At 34.3% G+C, this 26,506-nt stretch overlaps 2 protein-coding genes across 2 annotated transcripts; both read right to left on the reverse strand.

Annotated features, from left to right (window-relative positions):
• Positions 1-14,961: 14,961 nt before the first annotated feature.
• LOC108455601 (zinc finger CCCH domain-containing protein 66-like) lies at positions 14,962-17,247 on the reverse strand. The gene has a single exon (XM_017754145.2). It carries the CDS (start codon positions 17,008-17,010, stop codon positions 14,962-14,964), a length of 2,049 nt encoding a protein of 682 aa, XP_017609634.1. The 5' UTR covers positions 17,011-17,247.
• A 1,139-nt stretch (positions 17,248-18,386) lies between these two features.
• Positions 18,387-21,893, reverse strand: LOC108457031 (phosphoinositide phospholipase C 4-like). The gene is made up of 9 exons (XM_017755833.2): positions 21,278-21,893; positions 20,659-20,855; positions 20,386-20,521; positions 20,059-20,298; positions 19,716-19,951; positions 19,466-19,583; positions 19,173-19,325; positions 19,000-19,086; positions 18,387-18,895 (listed from the first exon to the last, which is right to left on the reverse strand). The coding sequence occupies exons 1-9, from the start codon at positions 21,590-21,592 to the stop codon at positions 18,602-18,604; spliced, it is 1,776 nt and encodes a 591-aa protein (XP_017611322.1). The 5' UTR covers positions 21,593-21,893; the 3' UTR covers positions 18,387-18,601.
• Between the last annotated feature and the right edge of the window lie 4,613 nt (positions 21,894-26,506).

Here is a 26,506-nt window from a genome sequence, read left to right on the forward strand (position 1 = left end):
TTTTTATCAAATAAGTATTATTTATGCTCTACTAATTCAACCGGGATTCTTCTATTTCTCCTAATAACTAGGTGATACTGGTTGGGCTAAAAACACAAGTTATCCACAACTTTGAGATATTCTGCCCTAAAATAGTGAGAATTTATTTTTAAGTATAAATTTTATTTTTTGGGAATAACAATTCTACCTGTTTCTATTTAGAGAGATTTATTTTTCTATTGAAAGTAAGAAAATTGTTTTTCAGTTCTATATTTCATTTGTGATTGTTCAAACCCACACTTGAAGCGATTCGTGGTACGAGAATAGCGTAGAAGACTGTTCAGTTGAAAGCCCATAATATCTAGGATTTGTCTCGCACAAGGCACCTGTATTTTTTGAGAAAATTTTATTGCTATAAATATTATAAATTAACTTGATTTTCAAAATTTTAATTTTTCACTATAACAGAAAATTGTTTTCAAACAAGATTTTTTCAAATAGAAATCAACATAGAGTACAACTTAATTATACAAAAAAAATCAAATTAAGTTTTAATTAGGATTGATTATTATTATGCCCATCTAAGTAGTTACTTATTATAAAATATTAGTTTATTATAAAATAAATATCGATTATCAAAGAGAAATGTTTCTATGATATTTTGTAACAAATATAATTTATGATATGCTTGTTTCGTTGGAACATTTTCAAATATTTAGAGTGTTCCAATAACTATAAATACATGGGTGTAATTAATCAAAAGTTATATTATTTGATTTTTTAAAAATAATTATAATTATTTAAATAATATTATTTGAATAGTTATAATTAAATGAATAATTATGTGTTTATTTTAAAGACATTATTATTGAGAGAGACACTTATTGATGAAAGATGTCTCTATGAAAATTCCAATAAATAGGAATGAGATTTCTTTTGGAAATATACCAAAAAATTCTAATGTTCGTTCTTTCCTTCCTTCATTTTCTAATATTATTAGATTATTCTATAAAGTATTACTGCAGAAATCCTTTATAGAAATTGAGTTTCTTGTCATACTTTGCTCAGTGTGTAGTGGGCTATTCTCGTCAGTGCAAAACGCAAATAGTCATTAGTTTCATTGTATCCTCAAGGTTAATTTGCTTGAAATGTGTTTGCACACCGAAGATAGGTCGGGGCGAATATAACCTTAAAGATAGTGGTTTGATACACGCCTTGGAGTCTTGGAGCCTTGTCCTATTTATTCTTCTGTTCGAGTTTCATTCGTGTGTTCGAGATTTTCCTTATTGGACATTTGTTCTAACAATTTTAAGGTTATAATTCATGATGACTACCACAACTTATGAAAGTGGAACACTAAGAGAGTTGGCTTCCAATTTCGTCAAACTTGACCTATTTGATGGAGGCAATTTTTTACGGTTGCAGAAAAAGATGCACTTCTTATTATCAACTTTGAAGATTGCTTCTGTTTTGGATACTCCAAGACCTGACGAGACTGAAAACGAATCTGTTGCTGTAACCCGAGAAAGACAAAAATGGGACAATGCTAATTACATGTGCATGGGTTACATATTGAATGGTTTATCTGATGGTCTATTCGACACCTACCAAAATGAGGTTATTGCTAAAGAATTATGGACAAACTGGAGACAAGATACATGACTGAAGATGTTACAAGTAAGAAATTTCTTGTCAGTCGTTTCAATAATTATCAAATGGTTTATGGTCGTTCTGTTATGGAATAATTCCGTGATATTGAAAAAATGCTGAATCAATTCAAGCAATATGATATGAAAATGGATGAAATGATTGTTGTATCATCCATAATAGACAAAGTTCCTCTATCTTGGAAAGACTTTAAAAGAAGTCTAAAACATAAGAAAGAGGAAATATCTCTTGAGGCTTTGGCAAACCATCTTCGTATTGAAGAAGAATATCGAAAGCAAGATCAGAATCTAAATTCTGAAAATGCCAAACTGCATGTTACGGAGGAAGTACAGACTACTAAACCATTCAAGAGAAAGTTCAAACAGATTGATAGAGCACCTAAGTTCAAAAAGAAATAAAAGAGCTCATGCTATCATTATGTTAAGCCAGGACATTTCAAGAATGGATGTCGATTTTTAAAGAAGAAATCATCTTCTAAGGCTGATAATAACGAAAAATTCATTGCAATGATATCTGAAATTAATATGGCATAAGATGATAATACATTATGGATTGATACCGGAGCAACCAAACATGTGTGCAAAGACAAAAGCATGTTCACAAAGTTCACACAATGTGAAAATGACAATGTATTGTACATGGGAAATTCTTCCACTGCAGCAATCAAAGGCAAAGGTTCTGTTGAACTACAATTCACTTTTGGAAAGGTTTTAACCTTAAATGATGTATATTATATACCAGAAGTTAGAAAAAATTTAGTGTCTAGAAGTCTGTTAAATAAGTTTGGTTTCAAACTTGTTTTTGAGGCAGATAAGTTTATTTTGTCTAAGGGAGGAATTTTTGTAGGGAAAGGGTATATGTATGAGAGTAAGTTCAAACTAAATATTATTAATAAGAATAAAAATACTATTTCGCTTATATGGTTGAATCTTTTGTTTATGGCATTATAGATTAGATCATTGAATTATATAGGAAATTGAATGACATGTATAAGTTAGATTTAATTCTTGTTTTTAATAATAATTGATGCGGTCGTTGAAAGCACCAAAAATATCCTATTCCCTGTAAAATAATGAAAAAGAAATAGTAAAGGGGAAGTAGGGTCGAATCCTCAGGGACCGGATTATACGAATGCTTGTCTCTCGAAATCTCAGGCGAGAATCGTGCTCAAGAAAACTGCGTTCTGGAAAAAATAAAAAAGAATTTAAGAATTGATTTTGGGCGAAAATAAAATAAAAACAGAATTTAAGGTTTATTGAAATTATGATTACGAAAATAATAAAAATAATAAAGAGAGTTTTAAGAGAAAAGAAATTCTTATGGGAAAGTTCCAGCCTCGGTTGTCTCATTCCGCCTTGGGCTCAATCCTTGGCTTTTGGATGATCCTTCTCGACTCGAGTAAGCCGGTTATAGTGGAAGAGGACGCCTCGACCACCAGCTCCAAAGATTAGACTTACGATTTTAGGGAACTGACTCTAGCCAATAATCTATACTAGATCAACGCTTCTCAATGGCGAATCCCCGCCATTTTGTCTCTTTGGCTCGCCAACCTCGTATGATAAGTTAACGAACCGACTATGCAATCCTTCCAATACATACAAAGCGGCCGCCTTTGCATATCTTTGAAAAGCTTACTTTAAGGGCCATGGACGAAGCGTCACCCGAAAAGTGAGAAACGATGAATACTTGGCGAGAAGGCTAAGTACGGATTCTAGGCCTCAAGAACCTTTTTGGGGAAATATTGACAACTTTTGGCTAGAAGGGTTTTAGTGGCTCATGAAAATTGTGGGAAAGAAAATAAATAAAAATATGGAAAAGAAATTTTATTGAAAAGAAATATGAAAGAATAAAAGACTTTTGGGGAGAGTGTTTACGAAAAAGATCCTCCAAATAGAGTCACTTCACCCCTATTTATAGTGCTAGGAGATAGTCTAATTGAACTTAAATTCTAAAAAGATAAATACATTTAATTAAAGATAAACAAAGATAATTAAAATAAAATCCTAAATTTGAATAATCCTAATAATTATCTTAATATTAATTATCCTAATAGAATAAAAGAAAATAGAGTCTTCCAAAATAAAATCTCTTCTATTTGCTTTTAAGTCCTTGTGCCTTCCATGTTAGCACTTTTGGCACCATATTTGTCCCACGTTGCATATTGGCCCATTTAATCTCCAAATTGACGCTTTTTCCCTTGAATTTACTTTTCGCCTCTAATTTAGTCCCTAAAAGATAAAAAGACATAAATAGCTCAAATTAGTAGGCTCAAGCTCAAAATAAACACATGATTAATATATAAAAATACGTCATTTTAGAGTATTATCAAATTTCCCCCTACTTAGCCCATGCTTGCCCTCAAGTATGGTTCCTATCAACTGTGAAAGCTAGATTCTGCCATAAAAGAAATACCACTCCAAAGTTTCATAAATATTAGTTAAAAAGGCATATGAAAAATAAAGAGACCTCTAAGCTTGCTTTAAGTAAAACAGAAAAAGTATTCCAATTATTTCACACAAAAATTAAGATCGACTTGAGTTATGCCATTTAGGTAAATTACCAAACCTACTAAGACACCTTAATTATTTCCTCCTTTAGTCCCTGAAGTGCAACTTTATTAGTACTTATTTTTTTTTTCCTTTTTTGATTTTTTTGATTTTTTTAAAATTTTATTATTATTTATTTACTTAGGAATATATTAAACCTTTTGACGCTAAGAGAGATGACAACCCAAGCACCCCACCGGTTACTCATTAACATACTCCTAAAATTATTTATTTCGGTTAGCGGAGTTTTACTTGTCACGTCACACAACCTTTTGACGCCAAGTAGAATGACAACCCAAGCACCCTACCCGGTTACTCAGTCAGTCACGATCTAAGCTGTACTCATAACCTCGGCTAGCGGAGTTTTACTTGTCACGTCACACAACCTTTTGACGCTAAGTAGAATGACAACCCAAGCACCCTACCCGGTTACTCGATCGATCACGATCTAAGTCTGTACTCATAACCATGGAAAACATTTATTAAAAATTAAACGATATTTAAAATTCTTGAGAACTCGGAAAGAAAAAATTTAAGTGTCAAAATAAGTTTCAATAATCACCTAATAGCCATGAACATTAATTAAGCATGCAATTATTTTAAGTGTTCACTTTATATTAAACTTGATCAATTTTACGAAAAGCAAGATAGAATTAACCCTATTAATCACAATTATTTTTAGCCTAATAAAAATAAAACAGTGGAGATGGCATCAATTATTGGAAAAATCATAACTTCCTTAGAAGGTAAGAATCATGCATGAAAGTCAAACAGTAGGCAATTCCTGGTAAAATCTTGGGCATGAAAAGCAGCAGGATATTCTTAAAATAAATAGGCAGAAACGAGCACAAAACAACAGCAACAACAATATGACAGAAAAAATAGCAGATAATAATAGTAACAACGAAGAATGCCTCCCCCCCACTTAAAACACATAGTCCTTGATGTGAAAGTAAAAGGAAAACAAATAGGTGGAAAAAAAAATTTAGAAAAACTCCCCATGTAGTTACCGTCGGTTGGCGCACACGGTGGAGAAGAAGATGGCGAAACGGCAAGAGGTGGAGACGGGATGGGTGACGTGGCAACGGCGGTTCAGCTTCAGGTTCTCACCATGATGGCTAAGAAATCGGCGGTGGGTGGTGGAGGAGAAAGGAGTCGGCGGTTATGGAGAAATTTGGGGAAAAAAATGTAAGGTTTGGGGGTTTTATTTGCTGAAAAAGGGTGTTTGGCTGCAGGTTTTGGGGGTTCTAAGGCTGAAATAGGACTGTTTGGCTGCAGAGATATGACATTTTGGGTTGGAATAGAACTGTTTGGTACCATGGATAAGGTTGTTTTGGTGCACACTTTCTGTCTTTTTTTTCTTCGTATTTTCGCTCCATTTCACCTAGATGGAAGAAGAGAAATTTATTAATATTTAACTAAAATAAAATAAAAGAAAATAATAAATAATAAAAGAAAATAAAGGAAAATAATAAATAAAAATAAAAATAAAAATAAAAATAAAAATAAAGATTGGGTTGCCTCCCAACAAGCGCTTGTTTAACGTTGCTAGCTTGACGCCTCAACTAGTATTGGAAATTCCAATTTGAATTCTTTTGTTCTTATGAGCTTGGAAATTCTCATTTTTAACACGTCCACCATGTTTGGGTTTAATTGTCCTTGCGCCTCTTTCTTTGGTTCCGTATTTTCCTCCAAGGGGCTGATCCCTTTTAAGTTGGCAATGGCCTCATCATTCTCCAAAAATGTGCATTTGAGATGTTCAGGAAGTGGATTTAATTTCAGATCCGTGCCTGCACTGCAGGAGGTAGAAGTTTAGTATTCATGAGAGCCAATAATTTATTAATGATTCAAAATCATCAAACATCATTTTTGGTTTATCTCTATAAGATGACTCAAAAGTTTTTTCTACTGATGAGTCAATTATGTCGACACGGTTTACGTCCAAGACTTCACTTGGGTGACTAATAGTGCCATAAACATTAAACTTCACAATTTCCACGTCAAACTCCATCGTGAGGGTTCCGTCAGACATCAATCTTAGTATTCGCAGACTAAGGAAAGGTCGCTAACAAGATGTCGAAGACCCGAGTGTTATCCTCCTCCATTTTATCACATAAAATCTGCGGGAAGATAAGCCCATTGACTTTGACTAATCGTCCTCGAGGACCCCTTCGGGATGCACAATAGACCTGTCTGCCAACTGAATGGTAATACCTGTCTTTGTCAAAAAACCCGCATTAAGTGATTCATAAATAGAATAAGGCATTACATTTATGGAGGCCCCTAGATCACACATAGCCTTCTTAATTCCCAAATGACCAATTTTGCATGGAATAGCAAACATACCCCTATCTTTGCATTTAACCGGCATTTTTCGCTGTAGAACTGTGGAAACATTCTCACCAACACTTACCTTTTCATTACCTGTTAGTTTTCGTTGGTTGGTGCAAAGTTCTTTGAGGAACTTGGCATATCGCGGAATCTGTCTAATGGCATCTAACAGTGGTAAGTTGATCTCAACATTCCTGAATGTTTCGAGGATCTCTTTGTCTTCCTTACTTTTTCGACACTGATTTAATCGTCCTGGGAATGGAGGTTGGATTTTCGGCAGTGGGGGTTTCGCTCGGATCTGTTCGTCATTTCCTGGAGTTTCTTGGGCGATTTCTTGACCAAGATTCTTGCCAGGAACTGGTTCCAGGATCTTTCCACTTCGTAACGTTACTGCATTCGCATTCTGCCTCGGGTTTGGTTCTGTTTATGATGGCAGTTTCCCTTGAGAGTTTAATTACTCAATTGATGTGGTCAACTCCCTTATGGATGCTTCAGTTTTCTGCTGAAAACCCTTCATTTCTCTTTGGAAATTGAGAGCTTGCTGTTGAAAATCAAGGACATTAGTTGCTAATTTATTGACCAAAGTTTCTAAAGAATTACCTGAATCTTGCGACTGTTGTGGGGCTCGATTTTGGTATGGCTGGTTATATCGTGGATTAGCCCCAAAACTAAAATTAGGGTGGTCCCTCCATCCTGGGTTGTAGGCATTGGCGTAAGGGTCGTATCGTCTTTGTAGTGGCCCAGGAAAATTTCCCACAGCATCTAAATGGGCCATAGAATCGTCACACAGACTAGGGCACGCATCATCGTATGTTCGTGTGTAGCACATATTCCACATACTACTGGGCTGGTTTCGATTTTTTACGTAACAAGGAATTCACAATATTAGTAAGTCTATCAAGTCTATCTTCAATGGTAGAATTACTTAGCTGGTGAACCCTTCAGGGGGTTCAGGATTTGCTCGAAATTGCTGGGAATTCGCAGCCATTGTGGAGATTAAGTCTCTTGCTTGTTGTGGAGTCATGTTGACTAACGCTCCTCCACTCGTGGCATCTACCATATTCATCTCCATGGGTTTCAAGCCTTCATAAAAGTACTGGAGCAAAGACTGTTCCGTTATACCGTGTTGTGGGCAACTTGCACACAACTTCTTAAATCGCTCCCAATAGTCGTATAGAGTCTCTGCGTCTTTTTGCCTTATGCCCACGATTTCTCTTCTTAACTCACCGCTTCGTGATGCGGGAAAAACACATAAGAAATAAAAGAGATAGATCAGCCCAAGTTGTAATGGATCCGGAGGTAAATAAAATAACCATTCCTATTTGAATCACTAGGGAAAAGGGAAAGCGCATAATTTAATTTGATCCTCGATTACCCCGAGGTTTCATACTCAAACAAACCATATGGAATTCTTTTAAATGCTTATGGGGGTTTTCATTTTGTAACCCACGGAAAGTTGGCAGTAGCTGAATCAAGCCTGACTTTAATTTAAAATCAGTATCCATAGTAGGATCGCGATGCATAGTGGCGGTTGTTCGTCGGCGCTTGCCGATTCGAATTGTACGAGCCATAAGTTGAGGTGTTAAATTAGGGTTTTCGTCAACCCTAGTGTTCAGCACTTCTTCAGGGGAATCGACTTCTTCTTCTTTACTTTCTAACGTTTGAGTAGGGTTTTCGTTAACCCTAGACTCTACTTCATCGTCGATTCTAATTTCTGGCGGTGGATTACTTTGAGTTCCAACCACCATCGATCGCTTTTTCCTTAGTTTTGTTTCCTTCGATTAGCTTTCATGATCTTTTCAATTTCGAGTCGAACGCAAGAGTACCGGAGCAGATCTGGTCATAGAAAACAAAGAAAACAATATTAGTATGTTGCGGTCCCCAAAGAATGGCGCCAAAATTTGATGCGATCGTTGAGAGCACCAAAATATCCTATTCCTATAAAATAATGAAAAGAAATAGTAAAGGGAAGTAGGGTCGAATCCTCGAGGACCGAATTATACTGAATGCTTGTCTCTCGAAATCTCAGGCGTAATCGTGCTCAAGAAAACTGCGTTCTGGAAAAAAATAAAAAAGAATTTAAGAATTGATTTTGGAAGCGAAAATAAAATAAAAACAGAATTTAAAGTTTATTGAAATTATGATTACGAAAATAATAAAAATAATAAAGAGAGTTTTAAGAGAAAAGAAATTCTTATGGGAAAGTTCCACCTCCGGTTGTCTCATTCGCCTTGGGCTCAATCCTTGGCTTTTGGATGATCCTTCTCGACTCGAGTAAGCCAGTTATAGTGGAAGAGGACGCCTCGACCACCAGCTCCAAAGATTAGACTTACGATTTTTAGGGAACCGACTCTAGCCAATAATCTATGCTAGATCAACGCTTCTCAATGGCGAATCCACGCCATTGTCTCTTTGGCTCGCCAACCTCGTGTGATAAGTTAACGAACCGACTATGCAATCCTTCCAATACATACAAAGCGGCCGCCTTTGCATATGCTGAAAAGCTTACTTCTTAAGGGCCATGGACGAAGCGTCCACCCGAAAAGTGAGAAACGATGAATACTTGGCGAGAAGGCTAAGTCTGAATTCTAGGCCTCAAGAACCTTTTTGGGGAAATATTGACAACTTTTGGCTAGAAGGGTTTTAGTGGCTCATGATAATTGTGGGAAAGAAAATAAATAAAAATATGGAAAAAAAATTTTATTGAAAAGAAATATGAAAGAACAAAAGACTTTTGGGGAGAGTGTTTACGAAAAAGATCCTCCAAATAGAGTCACTTCACCCCTATTTATAGTGCTAGGGAGATAGTCTAATTGAACTTAAATTCTAAAAGATAAATACATTTAATTAAAGATAAACAAAGATAATTAAAATAAAATCCTAAATTTGAATAATCCTAATAATTATCTTAATATTAATTATCCTAATAGAATAAAAGAAAATAGAGTCTTCCAAAATAAAATCTCTTCTATTTGCTTTTAAGTCCTTGTGCCTTCCATGTTCGCACTTTTGGCACCATATTTGTCCCACGTTGCATATTGGCCCATTTAATCTCCAAATTGACGCTTTTTCCCTTGAATTTACTTTTCGCCTCCAATTTAGTCCCTAAAAGATAAAAAGACATAAATAGCTCAAATTAGTAGGCTCAAGCTCAAAATAAACACATGATTAATATATAAAAATACGTCATTTTAGAGTATTATCAATAATATTAAAGAATGCAATACATGTATGTTGATTAAAATTACAAGAAACCCTTTCCCTAAGGTTAAAAGAAAAACAAAATTGCTTGATTTGATACATAATGATTTATTTGACATGCATAATACTCCTACATTAGGTGGAAAGAAATATTTTGTTACTTTTATTGATGATTGTTCTAGATATTGTTATGTATATTTATTGCATTCAAAAAACGAAGCACTTGATAAATTTAAAGTTTATAAATCTGAAGTTGAACTTCAGTGTGAATCATTTATCAAGTGCTTAAGATCTGATAGAGGTGGAGAATAATATAATCCAAGTTATTTTGAATCCACTGGGGTTGTCCATCAAGTTTCAGCCCCTTACACACCATAACAAAATGGTGTAGCTGAAAGAAAAAATAGAGTCTTGACTGAAACGGTAAATTCAATGTTATCATATTCAAGTCTTGTACAAGGTTTTTGGGGAGAAGTTGTTTCCTAATAATGAAACTAAAATAACCCCTTATGAACAATGAAAGAAAAAAAAAACTAAACCTTAATTATTTGAAGGTTTGAGGTTATAGAGCTATTGTCAAAGTTCCAACACCTAAACGTAAAAAGTTAGGTGAAAGAGGAATTGAATGCATGTTTATAGGATATGCACATAATACCAAGGCATATAGGTTCATGGTAATTGAACCAAATGATTCAATTTCAATTAATACTGTTATTGAATCAAGAGATGCTATTTTTGATGAAAATAGATTTAATTCTATATCAAGACAATTACAGTCACAACAATTGATTCATTCTTCAAATAAGAATGAGATTCCATTGGAACAAATTGATAATAATAATGAATCTTGTCAAGAATTAAGAAGAAGTAAGAGGATTAAAAAAGTCAAAGATTTTGAACCAGATTTCATTATGTTTCTTGTAGAAGGAAAATGTGAAAGTATATGCAATAAGATACCTTATTGTTATAATATAGAATCTGATCCTATTACATTTAAAGAGGTAATGAAATCTCAAGACTCAGCTTTTTGGAAAGAAGCAATAAATGATGAGATGGATTCAATAATGGGAAATCAAACTTGGATCTTAGTTGATCTTCCACTGGGTTCTAAACCAATAGGTTGTAAATAGATCTTCAAAAAGAAAATGAAGGTCGATGGAACCATTGATAAGTTTAAAGCAAGGTTGGTAGCCAAAGATTTTACACAAAAACAATGTATTGATTACTTTGATACCTATGCTCCAGTAGCAAGAATTGCTACAATTAGACTCTTAATATCACTTACCTCTATATATAATTTAGTTTTTCACCAAATGGATGTTAAAACTGCATTTTTAAATAGTGAATTGGAAGAGGAAGTGTACATGGAACAACAAGAAGGATTTGTTGTTCCAGAACAAGAGCATAAGGTATGTAAGCTTGTTAATCTTTATATGGACTTAAACAAGCACCAAAACAATGGCACCAAAAGTTTGACAATGTTGTTTTAGCTAATGGCTATAAAATAAATGAATCCGATAAGTGCATATATAGAAAATTTAAAAATGGAAAATGTGTCATAATTTGCTTATATGTAGATGACATGCTCATTTTTGGCACGGATTTGGAACAAATAGAAATCACAAAGAAGTTCTTGTCAAACAACTTTGCTATGAAGGATATGGGTGTAGCAGATGTTATTCTTGGGATTAAAATAACCCGAGATGAAAGCACTATAGCTTTATCACAATCACATTACATTGAAAATGTGCTTAAAAAGTTTGATCTTTTCAATTGTATATCAGCATCTACACCCATAGATCCTCAAATAAAATTAGTATCTAATGCTGGTAGAAAAATTGATCAATTGAAATATGCAAGTCTAATTGGTTGTCTTATGTACATAATGACTTGTACAATACTAGATATTGCATATGCTGTTGGGAAATTGAATAGGTACACAAGTAATCTAAGTAGTTGCATTGACAAGCTTTGAATAGAGAACTTAGGTACTTAAAGAAAACTATTAACTATGGATTGTGTTATAATGGATATCCTCCAGTTTTAGAAGGGCATTCGGATGCTAGTTGGATTACAAGTTTGGAAGATCATGCATCTACTAGTGGATGGATTTTCATTCTTGGTGGAGGAGCCATTTCTTGGGGTTCCAAGAAACAAACATGTATTCCTGATTCCACCATGGCAGCAGAATTGTATATCAGCATCTACACCCATAGATCCTCAAATAAAATTAGTATCTAATGCTGGTAGAAAAATTGATCAATTGAAATATGCAAGTCTAATTGGTTGTCTTATGTACATAATGACTTGTACAATACTAGATATTGCATATGCTGTTGGGAAATTGAATAGGTACACAAGTAATCTAAGTAGTTGCATTGACAAGCTTTGAATAGAGAACTTAGGTACTTAAAGAAAACTATTAACTATGGATTGTGTTATAATGGATATCCTCCAGTTTTAGAAGGGCATTCGGATGCTAGTTGGATTACAAGTTTGGAAGATCATGCATCTACTAGTGGATGGATTTTCATTCTTGGTGGAGGAGCCATTTCTTGGGGTTCCAAGAAACAAACATGTATTCCTGATTCCACCATGGCAGCAGAATTTATTGCATTAGTTGCTACATCTAAAAAAGCAGAATGGTTAAGAAATTTGCTTTATGATGTACCTTTATGGCCTAAGCCAATTTCACCTATTTCTATCCGTTGTGATAGTGAGGCTACTCTAGTAAAGGCATATAGCCAAGTATATAATGGAAAGTCTAGACACATTGGATTAAGACATAGATATGTCTGACAATTAATCTGTGATGGAGTGATCACTATTAATTATGTGAGGTCAAGTAAAAATTTGGCGGATCCTTTGATAAAAAGTCTTGCTAGAGATGCAATAAAAAGGACCTCAAAAGGGATGGGACTCAAGCCCATTAATTAGAGTCATCCATGATGGAAACTCGACTCAACGCTTGGTATAGCATCAAGTCTTGAGTTCAATGAGACAAAGTACATCATTAGTATGTGACTGTTAGCACTATAAATAAATCCATCCTAAGATTAAAGTGCTAGGTACCCGTAATGATAAGGGAAGGATGAGTAATGTACTCTTAATGGACCCATTACATAAATATGTTAGAGTGTTATAATTACAGGAACACTCTTGATGGGATCTACCTATGTGAGCGGAAGTGTGGCCGCTTCTAGGAGCTCAAGAGCTTGGATCTGACAGGACCCATGAAAAGAGGACACAGACACATGGCCATAATAGTGTCCCTAGATACTATGTATTGATCGATGTTGAAACCATTGTGTGAGATATGTTCAGTTAATCAAATGAAATAGTTGGTTCAAAGGTTAGTCTACCATACAATTTCGATTAACTTTAACATGTTTTCACTAAGTGAATGTTCAATCGTAAGATACATTCATTTATGTAAATTGATTTCCAAGAATGTCAAAATCTAAAATATTTTGAAAATGGGGAGAGATTGTTGGAACATTTTCAAATATTTATAATGTTCCAATAACTATAAATGAATGGATGTAATTAATCAAAAGTTATATTATTTGATTTTTGAAAAGAATTATAATTATTTAAATAATATTATTTAAATAATTATAATTAAATGAATAATTATGTGTCTATTTTAAAGACATTATTATTCAGAAAGACGCCTATTGATGAAAAATGTCTCTATGAAGAGACGTGAAAATTCCTATAAATAGGAATGAGATTTCATTTGGAAATATACCAAAAAATTCTCATATTTTTTCTTTCCTTCCTTCATTTTCTAATATTGTTAGATTATTCTATAAAATATTACTGTAGAAATCCTTTATAAAAATTGAGTTTCTTGTCATACATTGCTCAATGTGTAGTGGGTTATTCTTGTCAGTGCAAAATGCAAATAGTCATTAGCTTCATTGTATCCTCGAGGTTAATTTGCTTGAAACTCGTTTGCACACCGAAGATAGATGGGGTGAATATAACCTTAAAGATAGTGGTTTGATACACGCCTTGGAGCCTTGTCCTATTTATTCTTCTGTTCAAGTTCCGTTCGTGTGTTCGAGATTTTCCTTATCGGAGATTTCTACTAACAATTTCATTGAAAATAAATTTTAAAAAATAATTTTGAAAAATATTTTACATAAAATCAACCAAACATCATAAAATATAAGCTTTTTCAAAAAAAAAATCTATTTTCTAAAAATTGTTTTTCAAAAATTGTTTTCAGTACAACAAACATAGCTTAAATTTCTTAAGAATTTTAAATTCACGACTAAAGAGAGATTCAACAAATCCATTAATTTGATAAACATATGTTTCATATGTAACGATCTATCTTTTAGTTGATTTCACCTTATTTGGGCATTTCCTAATTATACGAGGATTTAGCAAAAATGATGGAGAGTTTATCTTTGTTTCTTACATTGTTTTGTGAGTGCTGCTATTTTCTAGGAGTTCCTAATGGATTGCCATTACCACACACAATTTATTGTTGGATATTTCTTGAAGTTCACTAAAAAGTGCAATAATTTGTGGGTCTCAATTTATTTTTTGACCTCAAGCATTTTCTTTGCATACTTTCTTAATGAAATGTTTATTGGAATGAAGCTGGTTTGCATGATGCAACAAAGGAAGCAAAGCACATGGAATAATTTAGTTTGCAAGAAACTCTTTTGTAGTTGGAGCATTTGTTCTGAATCAAACTAGCTAATTGAAAGTGAAGATTATGTTACAGTAATAGAATGGAGATCAGGTACCCAAAATCTCAACTAGCCTTAACAGATATCTTCATATGAATTGCAGAAGTCCTACGGAGCTGAACTTCTCCCTCTTAAGATCGAATCTCAAGCTTCAATTCAGAGGCTAGCAAACATGTCATATTCATGGACCTTAACTCAATCTAAAGCCAAGTCAGGTACTCACATTTCAAATGTAAATTCATCTCAAACAGTTATCCATCGGTCTTCTTTTTCTTTGTTTTCTTCATTATTCCATCAACTGCCACTCTTATAATGCTAACCTGCAATCAAAATTTTAAACAAATCAGAACTTTATTTGAATTGAACAAGTTCGAGATCGTGTCCATGTTTTAATTTGAATACATGCTCATACAAATGATTGTTAATTTGGTTAGTGAAGCAAAATCATCTTACCCTGGTTTGGAAATCAGGTGGAGAATTCAAGTTAAAGTATGTTTGTTTAACATCCAATGGTGGGGATAGCTTAGCTTCTAGGTGACCATTTTCTCATGCTCCAGACATAATTTCTCCACCCTAGCAGGGAACAATGCTGAACCCCCGATGTTAAGATGACGTTGTTCTTGTTGCTGCTCATCCTCAAAACTTATTTGCTTGGAAGGGGTGTCCTTTACTAGAGACTGTATCCAAGACACATCTGGCTCATCAGAAGTTGGTGACATTGACTCTACTGGATTTCCAAAATTGCTACCATTGTTTCGGAACACCAAAGAAGATTTCCTTTGTTTATTATCTCCCTGTATACCCCAGTCTAATTTTCCATCAGGTGAACCCCAATCTGAGAAGTTACAAGGCATTGCACTTGCTGAAGAAGTCGATGAAGAAAACCCTGAATGATGATTTATCGAAGTATCCTTGATAAAGCTTTGGCTCCGATTTGCAAAGGCAGCTGGTCTTGAACTTAAAACTGCAGTTGTAGTCGGTCTAGATGGGTCACTCCCAAAGGATTGAGATGCCCTCACGGGAGGGGATGGTAGGTTGGTCGGGTAGTTAGCATGGAGCTGCTCATTGTTATTCTGACGCATACGAACTCCAGTGGGAGACTGTAGTTGATGAGTTGGAGCATCGAGTGAGGTTCCTTGTAATTGTGGCAAAATATTAGGATTAAGAGATCCAAAGGTATCTTCAAGGTTAGTGGGCTTTATCGCTCCAAACCTATTTAATTCGCCAGTTCGGTTTGCAAAAGCAGAAAACACTGAAGTAGTGGATAAGGGATTGTTCCATCTGGTTGGGGAGGAAAGACCAGGTATCTCATCAATTAGTTGTTGCTTCTGGCGGCGACAATTACTTTCCAGCCCAAGTTGTTCCACGTCTAAATCCAAATTTTGAGCACATCGTGCAGTTTTCAACCTACTACGATTAAGCTGCAAGGTCGGTACGATGTTAGACTGGTTTGGCCACATCACCCCTGCCATAGGAGAAGACGTACTGGTAGGTGTCAACGGCGGTGTTGATGTTGGAGGCATCAAAATAGATGGAGAACCAAGAGCATGTGGGCTCATTGAACCCATGTCTAAAGCGGGACCAGTAGCTGAATAAGATCTTGGGGAAGGCACTGCTGAACCTGTTGAAGCATACACCGGACGAAGCTCTTCAGGCTTGTGAGCAAAGAAACAAACCTTCCTGTTGCAATTACTCTCATCCTTGCATAAACGAGTTCGATACTGAGCAGGATGAAGCCAGGACTCGAAAATACCGTGTGCATACTCACAATTATCACCTTGCTTACAGGATCCCTTACGAAATTCAGGGCAAGGAACACAGCTGTACTGATGTTTTCTAGGATCACGTCTCCTCGCGTTTTCCCCAGGATGAACAAAGGGGCACCCAGTCCAGTCATGAGAGTAAGCCCTGGAGCAAGGTGTTACCTTGAAATTATACATCCTAAACTCATCTGTTCCGTACATCTCATTCTTAATGTCTGGAAGAGTAACATCAATGGGATACTCTTTCTTCTCAGTTTCATCTTTCAAAACCCAGGGCATTGAATCACAAGCTTCTAAATGAACAGGCAAACGTTCTATTTCATCATCACTGCCACTACCTTTCAACAAAGACTCCAATATCTTCTTCCTCGAGTTGAAAGCTGAATTGCAAGCCATAGCAATCAAATCACGAGGTCGGTTTCCATTAGCATCGAGAGCATTAATATTAGCAGACGCATCAAGCAAGGTTTTTATAACCTCGGACGAATTTAAGGATCCACCAGCAACAACACAGTGGAGAGCAGTGGCACCATCGGAACCACAAGCCCTGTTCACATCGACACGACCACTTTTGAGAATATACTTCACCACATCTTTGCTCCCAAACAAGGAAGCAATCAAAAGAGGTGTTCTTTGTTCAATCCCCATCTTTCTTGAACCCATTCTCCTTCCATACCACAAGCTTCGCTCATCGATATCACGACCTTCTCTCTCGATAGCATTTCGGAAGCCAATCAGATCATTCGAAGCCGACAACTCCAATAAAAAAGAGAACTTGAGGGGAACCTTATCTACTTTATGAGACACACCCTTCATCTTCAAACAAGTTTGGTTCCCTCTTTGAGCTACTGCAAAAGGAAAATTCGCTTATTTCTAAAAGAAATAAAATTAAAAACACAAGACAAAGAAACATTCAGCAACTTGCTAAAGAAATTCAGATACTGAAATTGATATAAAAAGGGTCAAATAGAGAGAAACTACTTTAAACACCTTCCCCCACAATTCATGAAACTAACAGAATAACTCATCATAAATTATTTGTAAAGCATTCAATTTGACAGATAAAATACCAATCATTTAACTATATATGAAATAGATAAAATAATTAAACTTCTCTAGAAATTAAAAACAAGACAAAACGTCTAACTATATATGAAACAGAAAATCAGTTGAAAGTCGAAAAAGTAAACCCTCAACAGAAATTAACTACCAGGACAGAGCATTAGCCAAATTTCTAAACATAGTATTAACATAGAAAAGCTAACCACCCTCAAGGCCCCCAACAACAAAAATGCTTTAGAGTTTCATTTTTTTCACACATTTTCCTACCAACCAAACAGAAAACAACAAAGAACCAACATTATGAAAAAAAAAAACCTCTCCAATCCCTCTTAATTTTGAAATTGAGCAACTTAGCCCCTCTCAAAAAATAGTGGGAATAATTTAATCCTATCAATTTCGACAGTGAGCAAACTAATGACAATTAATCATGGTGTTAATATACTTCATCAATTGTACATAATTTTGATTGGTATAATAAGAAATTTAGCTTTCGATATTTACCTATTTGTCATTTCGGCCTTAATTATAAAATATTCAACAAATTCAACCTAAAAAATTACACATCTACACATACATTGGGGATAAATTTGATAAGTTAGGACCAAATTAACAGAATGTGTAAACCTTAAGGACTAAATTTATTATTATACTAATCAAAATTATGTACAATTGATGGAGAACATTAATGACATGATTAATTGTCCTTAAATGCAAACTTTCAAATTTGACAGGGATTAAATTGCTCTAATTTTTTTAGAGGGACCAATTTGCTAAATTTTAAAATTAAGAGGACTGAAAAATCCTTTTTACCAAAAAGAAATACCTTTGAAAAAAAAATTATGATAACAAAGCAGAAATCAGAATGTCTTTTAGCTTATTATGATATTTTTTTTATTAGTTTTAGCTTAAACTAGTTCCTTGTACAACCTATAAAAGGCTATGCATCTTTGCTTTCAAATAATATAAGAAATGTTAATTTTTCTTCTTTCCTAATCCTTTTGTCTTTTTTTTTTCTTTTGCCAACATATTTAGGGACTGATTAAAAAATCAGTAATATTTAGTGTGTCTAAGTTAGTTCCAATATCTTTTACTGGTGGTTAGTGATCAATAAAGCATTTGTCACTATGCAATTGCTCTACAAACTTTCATGATGAAATTTTTATTGGAATGAAGATGGTTAGCATGGTGCAGCAAAGGAAGCATATGGAATAACATGGCCTGCTAGTAACTATTTTATAGCTGGAGCATTGTTCTAAATCAAACTAGCTAACTGAAAGTAAAGAGATTTATGTTACAGTAACCAGAATCTCAACCAAGCTAAAGGCGTATCTTCATACTCATAGTCTCAAATGAACTCGAATCGCATAAGAAGTCTAACAGAGTTGAACTTTTCTCCCTTTCGATTGAAGAGGGGAACTGCCCGAATCCCAGGCTTCAGTTCGGAGACTGGCAAACATGTTTGACCTGCAAAGTCATCTTTCTCAGACATGTCATATTCATGGACCTCAACTCGGAGTAAAGCCAATTCAGGAACTCTCAATGGAAATGCAAATTCTTCGTCCCAAACAGGTGTCCAGTCATCTTCTTTTTTCTTTGTTTTCTTCATTATTTCATCAGCTGGCACTCCTGCAATGCCAACCTGCAATCAAAATCGAAACACTCAAATCCCCAACTTTATTTGAAGTAAACAAGTTGGTTCGAATACGTGCTCATTCAAATTATTACTGGTCCCAATCAACTTACCCTGGTGTAGAAATCAGGTGGAGAATACAAGTCAAAATGTGTTTGTTTAAAATCTAAATGCCACCCATCTCCCATATAGACTTTCACCTGTTACTTGACATTTCACAACATAAGGTTTAGTTAAAAAGGGTCTTTAGGAGGATGAGAATATATTAATAATGCAAAATGCATACCTTCAGAGTTTTCTTGACAGGCAAGTCTGCTTTTGGATTAAACACCGAACCATTTGGATTCACGTTCATCAGAAAATCAGGTTTTTTCACATAACCACACCCTCCATTAGATCTAAACATCCCATGCATCAGCCAAAGATACCTACCGTATCCCTGCAATCCGACCAAATCCTTGTTGGTACGATGTATAAAGTGCACTATTGAACCATGTTAAACGAATTAGGGTCATGACAACAAATATTTGCATTCTAACTAAGAAGCATATATCACATTTGAAGAAAAAGATACAAAACCTGCATGTTAAAGGCAACCATTTGAGCTCCAAGCATCCATCCAATCAGTGGCTTGTAGTTTGAGGAGTTGAATCGAGTACCCTTGGGGTATATTCTCAGTATATTTTTCTGGGTAAATCTAAATATAAAGATATCAAGATTAGAAACTTGGGAACAGTAAAGAAGAGAAATCAATTGGATTTTACATTACATATTCAGCACATTATACCAGGAATGTTTGTTTAGAAATTAATACAAGCAATTATTATACCTCACAACATCCGTTCCATGAGACATTGTAGCCTTTTCAAGTGCTTGTTCACTCAAACTAAGGCGTCTAACTTTATCAGGTTCAACTTTTAGTGCCTCTTTCAACCCACCCTTGGGTTTTCCAGCATGAAGGGCAATAAGATGCTTGTATGCCGGTGCTCGTGAAAGACGTACTTCGGGTTCACTGGCATCAGTTTCTTCATTGTCCTGATTGTTCTCGCTTGCATCGCTATCAGTCTGCAAAACATAGATGGGAACTTCACTGTGAGTGCTGAAAAAGCTACATAACTCATGGAAGATGGTGCAAATCATAGATGGCAACTCTATTCGGTTTCCAAGCGCACCTTGTCATCTTCTTGATCAACTGTAAGCTCAGCTGGTTCTTTACCCCAAACATCATCATCAGACTCCTTCACATTATGTGAATTATTCATTTTCCGCTTGTTACCTTCAGCTTCAAGGTACTCTTTGGGAGGTTTGGTCGAAATAATGATCCGATACTTCAGCTTCTCCGGTGTAGGAAGTTCTTTGAAGCATTCAGAATCAGGGCAAAACAACATTTTCCCAAACGTTTGAGTAACCATCTACCATGAAATCACTTTCATGTCAGTCAAAGGTGATTCCAAGCACAAGTGCCAATTCGAAAGACTATGAATTGTTGAATAAAGAACCTGAGCAACTTTGGCCTGAAGGTCTGGAGTCAAGTGATCTTCAAGTGTAATCACAACAGGATATGGGGATGCACTAAAAGCATGTTCTTTAATAGATTTTAAACATTTAATGAGTTCCACAGGAGTTGTCAAAGTCCTAGATTCATAAACAGACAAGACAATTCCATCATAAGTCAATGGTTTCAAACAAAACAAAAATAGTTCTATCAAGATCATTCCCATTTCCCACATTGAGAATTCAAATAATAAAGGAAATTAGAATTAAATTTCAACCTTCCATGTAGAACATGCACATCATCTTTTGTGGAATTTGGCCATATATCAAGCTCCACAACTCTTACACCTCTCTGCAGTGCCTTTATGATTGGGACATCACTGCAGTCACTGCTTAGCTGATTCCCAGTCAAGTATGAATTATGGCCGGTGTATATGAAATAATCGGACAAGGGAGCTGTCATATCATGGTGGACCTGAATATAAAGACCCCGATAATGTGAAACAAATGGCCCCATAATTTTTTTTTTTACAAAAAAGTTGCAAGCAAATTTAAAATTATATGAGTGGAGTACTGTTGTAATAATCAAATAGGAAGAAAAAGAAAAAGAACAGTACTCAATTTTCTATGCAAATTTCCTCAGCGTTTTGCTTAAGGACAACAACTTGTTCTAAAAAGAAACATCGAAGACTGATTTTGATATAGTTTTTATGAATATTCCCTTTACTGGTAAGGTAGATTAAAAGCATCAAAATCATACTCCACCAGCTCAAAAAATCCATTCTTTAAAATACCAAAACAGGGTATGATTTAGAAACAGTAGAAGAAATGCCAAAATAGAAAGAAAAAAGAGAGAAAATGAAAAAAAAAAAAAAGACAAAACAAAACCTAGAGCACCTGATCGCCAATGGGCGGGTTTAGATCTGCAGAAAACAAGTAATGATGGAAATCATCAAGAGTTAAAGCGTGTCTCCTGAATTTAGCCATATGATGTCGTTTATGCAGCAGCTGCTGCACAATCCCCTCTGCATCACCCTTCGTTGCAAGGCCTTGCCCCTGCACGTCCACCAAGAACCTATGCAGCTGCTCCGCCGTCATATGGGGGCCGCCTTCAGCGTACCTGTTAAATGCAGCTTTAATGTCCAGTGGCGGTGCTGCCTCGGTGACTTTGAACTTCCTAGTAAAGCACACACACATCCTATAACTCCCCATCAATCAACTCTGTTTTTTTTTTCTTTCCTTTTTCCAGAAATGTTGACTGAAAAAGTTCAAAGAATCTGGGAATTGGGGAGGAATATTTATATGGATTAAGATTTTACATGAAAACTGAAGTGGGTTTAGTTTAGTTTTCTTTGTTTGTTTCTGTAATTTTAATTTATGGAAGCTTCTAATGATAATGGAGCAAAGCTTTCACTCTGTTTCTTTTGAGTCTCAGCTTTTCCTCGACTTTTTATTTTTATTTATTCACGCTACAGCTTACCGACCTACTTCTCGGCATTATGGGTTAGGATTGAGCTGTAAAAGTGCTTTCTAAGCTAAATCACTCTCTTAATTAGTTAATAAATTATTTTTTAATATTTTATTTTTATTTTTAATATCTGAAATACATATTTCTATTTTAATAGATTTTTTTCCAAAACGCTTGGAATATTACTTTATATATTTAAATATATAAAATTTTAATTGGAATATACATTATATAATTATTTTCCTTTTCAATTTTATTTTAAGCATATAACTTTATATTTTAAATTTTTAATTGTTATGTTTTTAAATATTGTTTATAAAATTAAGTTTAATTTGGACACTTGAAATTTAAAATACTATATTTTTTTTATTTTTAATTAAATTAATGTTTGATTAATTTGTAACACTAACTTAATAAGATGTTTTAAGTATAATTAGATTATATTATATTTATAATGTGGTTATTTTCTTTTTACCAAATATTTATAAAAATTAAATGGGGATTTGCTTAAAATAGTAAAACTAAAATTTGTAAGTATTTGGTTGCTCGAGTTAAAAGCCTACCATATGTATTTATTTTTTAGATTTTTTGAGAGAAGATAAAATATATCCTCATAATTATATTTATTAATTTGTAAAAAGAATGAATCATATAATCAATTTTTAATTTAGTGTTTAATTAACTTATTTAATTTAATAAAAATTTAACATTAATTAATTTTTAATTATACTATATTTAGAATTATTCATAATTTTTTTCAATCTTTAAATAAGAGAATAATACATTTTAATATACTTGAACTCATGTCATTAAACATCGATAATAATATTGATACCAATCAATTTAAATTTAATTAATAATTTAATAAAAATTTAAATATAGTATAAATATAGATAAAAAAAATTGGAAATTAAAGTGGCGTGATTTAAATTTTAAACAGGAGGAATTTATTTGAACGAATTTTCATTTTTTTACATAAACATGAGGATCAAAAGATGCAGTAATCATAAAAATAAAAGAAAAAGGTAATCGAAGACATAAGACAGCTGTAATAGAAAATAAATGCAGCACATGGGTTACTTATTTTATCACGTGGAGGGTAGTTAGAAACTGGGATATATTCGTATCTGTACACATTTAAATTGCACGTTTTGTTAGGAGTAATATATTTTTTAGCCATTGAATTAGGTTTATTTTTTTAATATGAATTTGGATTTAGTTAAAATTTATTAATGTGATTACCGTTCATGGAGTAAGATTGAATTGGTTGGCCAGATAGATTAGAGTGAGAATCTATTAGTATATTGATTTAAAAAAAGTGGTTGAATCGATTTAATAGGAAATTTATAGGAATTAGTAAAATCGAAAATTGGGATAAAAATTAGTAGTTAAATTGATTTAATAAAATTTTATTTTTTTAATTATTTATTTAATTATTGTTGATCTAGTAGTTGGATCGATCAAATCGGTTGAATCGAAAACTAGTGGTCTAGATGGTGTAACCTTGGTCTAGTTATTAGAACATTGTATGTGGCTCTCTAAGATTGCACCATGTCATCACCCAAAAATTTATATAAATTTTTTAATTTTCAAGTGATGATGTGACATAATCTCAGAGTGTCATGTTATCAAACTTTTATATATTTTAAGTTAAGAGACCAAAATTAATCTAGTGCCAAGTTCAAGTATTAAAGTGAATAAAAAAGTATAGGCACCAAAATGGACCTAATTGCAAAGTTTAGGAGTCAAAAATTTATTTTCTTTCATTTTTTTTCAACTTTACCAAGTAATGGATAGAAAGAAATTTACTTTTTCTTTTCATTTTTCCGTCTTTCCTAATAAGTACACTAATGGGAATAAAATTATATGTTCTATCTCTATCCCTTCAATTTTTCATCTTTCCAATTTTCTTTCCACTCTACCAAGTAAAGTTTTAATGTGTGCTTAGTTGGATGGAAAAGTGAAGGGATGGAAGAATAGAACGAAAAAGTGAAAAGAAAATAAATTTTGTATGTGTTTGGTAGGAAAAAAAGTGAGAGAAAATAAAATATGATAAAATTAGCAGGAGAAAAGTCTTGAGATTTTTATTTATTAGCAATCCCTCGTATACAAAGTCTAACAACTAGCAAAACTAATTTTTAGGATACAATATCAATCACAAATATATGTTATCTAAATTACTATAATATTTATCATATTTATGATATTTCAATACTTCCCCTCAAGTTGGAGCATATAGATTACAAACGTCAACTTGCAAAGTAGGTAAACAAATTGTAGATATCCCAAAGCTTTGGTGAATACATCAGTAAATTGAAACTTAATACTCACGTAAGATATAACAATGTGGAATTGTTCATCATGTGTTGTGTCCGCATACCTCGGAGCAGAATGGTCTAGTTGAACATCGTCATCGACAGATTGTTGAAACAGGACTAGTGTTGTTAGCTCAAGCTTTCTTGCCCATTTCTTATTGGGTTAATGCGTTTGCTACTGTTTGAATGTTCTTCCAACAAAGGTATTAAATGGTGAATCTCCACGCGAGTAACTCTTTGGTCACAAATCTAATTATCGTCAGCTTCGTGTTTTTTTTTTGTCTTTGCTATCCACTTCTCCGACCATATAATCGACACAAGCTCCAATATGGTGTACATTTCTTGGTTATGCTTCCAATCACAAGGGATATAAATGTGTTGATCGGTCTGGACGTGTTTACATTTCTCAACATGTTCATTTTGATGAAAATGTCTTTCCATTTGCTCAAATGTCTACTTCTGTAGTATCTGTCACTGACAACGAGTCTAGTCGGTACACGAGAGCTATTACTACTTTGACAATGTTCAAGGTTCCTACCGCTGAGATTTCAGCACATTCTAGAGCCGATTCTAGTCCAGCTAGTGATACTAGTGCCTTGGGTTCTTCTTCGGATTGTGTTCTCAGTTCCACTTCAATAAGTACTTTAGCGCCAATTGTTGAGCAGCAGAGGCCTACTTCAGTGAATTGTCACCTCATGATAACTAGGAGTAAAATGGGGATTTACAAACGAAATGCATATATAGTAATGATTAGTGATGTGGAGCCCTCAACTATTCATGACGCAATGGCGATTCCTTCTTGGAAGCAAGCTATTAATGATAAGCTTCAAACCTTAATTCAGAATCATACGTAGGATTTAGTTCTAGTACCAGTAAATCAGTCTTTAGTCAGATGCAAATGGTTGCTCAAGGATTCTCTCAAGCAGCTAGACTAGATTATCATGAGACTTTCAATCCAGTTGTCAAAGTCAATATTGTGTGCCTGATTGTTGCTTTAGCTGTGTCACGAAAGTGAAAGCTTCAATAAGTTGACGTGAACAACGGTTTTTAAATGGAGACCTAACTGAGGATATTTACATGAAGCAACCTCCTAGGTTTGAAGTGGTTGATGACCATGGGCAACCCTTGGCATGTAGGTTGAATAAGGCCATATATGGTCTTAAACAAGCCCCAAGGGCTCGGTTTGAAAAGTTGAAGAATTTTCTAGTAAAACAACTGAATTTTAAGCCTTCAAGAGCTGATTCTTCATTGCTTTACAAGCATACGAATGCTGGAAGTGTTTATTTCCTTGTTTATGTTGATGATATTATTGTTACGGGCGGTGATTGTGTTGAATTAGATGTTATTATTTCTTGTCTTGATCGTCAATTTTCTCTTAAAGATTTAGGGGAACTGAGTTTCTTTCCTGGGCTTGAGGTATTGAGACATCAGGATCGGATGCATGTGTCTCAGCAAAAGTACACTTGTGAGTTGCTAAAACGTGCTAACATGTTGAATGCCAAGCCAGTGAACACTCCTATGGTAATTTCACTGACTCTTACATCCTTGGTTGGGTCACATTTGTCAGATGGTACTCTTTATCGACAAGTTCTAGGCAGTCTTCAGTATTTGTATTTAACTCATCCTGATTTGTCATTTGCTGTCAATAAAGTGAGTTAATATATGCATAAATCTAGAGCTGATCATGGGCTGGGCGACCCGGCCCGGCCAAAAGGCCCGCTCGAAAAATGGGAGGGTTTGGGTAAAAATATAGGCCCCAAAAATGGGCTTGGGCAAAAAAAAGAGGCCTGTTTAGAAAAGCAGGCGGGCTTGAGTAAGAGTTTTTGGCGGAGCCTACCAATTATATATTAATATATTTTTATTTTATTTTTAATCATTTTAAATTTTTAATATAACCATTTTTTATTATATTGTTAATTTGTATATTGTTTTAAGAATTGTTTTAGTATCATTTTTATTTGTTTTAATATTTGTTTTTATGTTTTTAAATATATTTGATTTATTATATTTTTAAAATTTTTTATTTAATGAAATAAGCAAAAAAAATTAATATGAGTCGGGCCGGGCCGGGCTCGGGCTTAACAATTTTATTTCGGGCCGGACTTGGATAAATTTTTAGGCCCATGTTTCGGGTCGGGTCGGGCCCGGGCCTAGTAGACGGGCCAAAATTTTATCTGGGCCCGACCCGGCCCATGATCACCTCTACATAAACCTCATGATGTGCATTGGACAACTATGAAACGTATCTTGCAGTATGTTAAGGGTACAATTGATTATGGGTTGTTGTTTCAAGCATCAAGTATAAGTTCAATTGGTTTTAGTAATGCTGATTGGGCAAGTTCG

Source organism: Gossypium arboreum, chromosome 9, assembly GCF_025698485.1.
Source record: "Gossypium arboreum isolate Shixiya-1 chromosome 9, ASM2569848v2, whole genome shotgun sequence".
Taxonomy (NCBI): Eukaryota; Viridiplantae; Streptophyta; class Magnoliopsida; order Malvales; family Malvaceae; genus Gossypium; species Gossypium arboreum.

What these genes read in the sequence shown, in the direction of transcription:
- LOC108455601 (XM_017754145.2), bottom strand. Translation starts at nt 17,010, where the DNA reads ATGAAGGGTGTGTCTCATAAAGTAGATAAGGTTCCCCTCAAGTTCTCT.
- LOC108457031 (XM_017755833.2), bottom strand. Translation starts at nt 21,592, where the DNA reads ATGGGGAGTTATAGGATGTGTGTGTGCTTTACTAGGAAGTTCAAAGTC. An exon ending in ACCCGCCCATTGGCGATCAG is followed by an intron (nt 20,856 to 21,277) that starts GTGCTCTAGGTT and finishes CTTTATATTCAG; the next exon opens with GTCCACCATGATATGACAGC. An exon ending in GTGCATGTTCTACATGGAAG is followed by an intron (nt 20,522 to 20,658) that starts GTTGAAATTTAA and finishes TTATGAATCTAG; the next exon opens with GACTTTGACAACTCCTGTGG.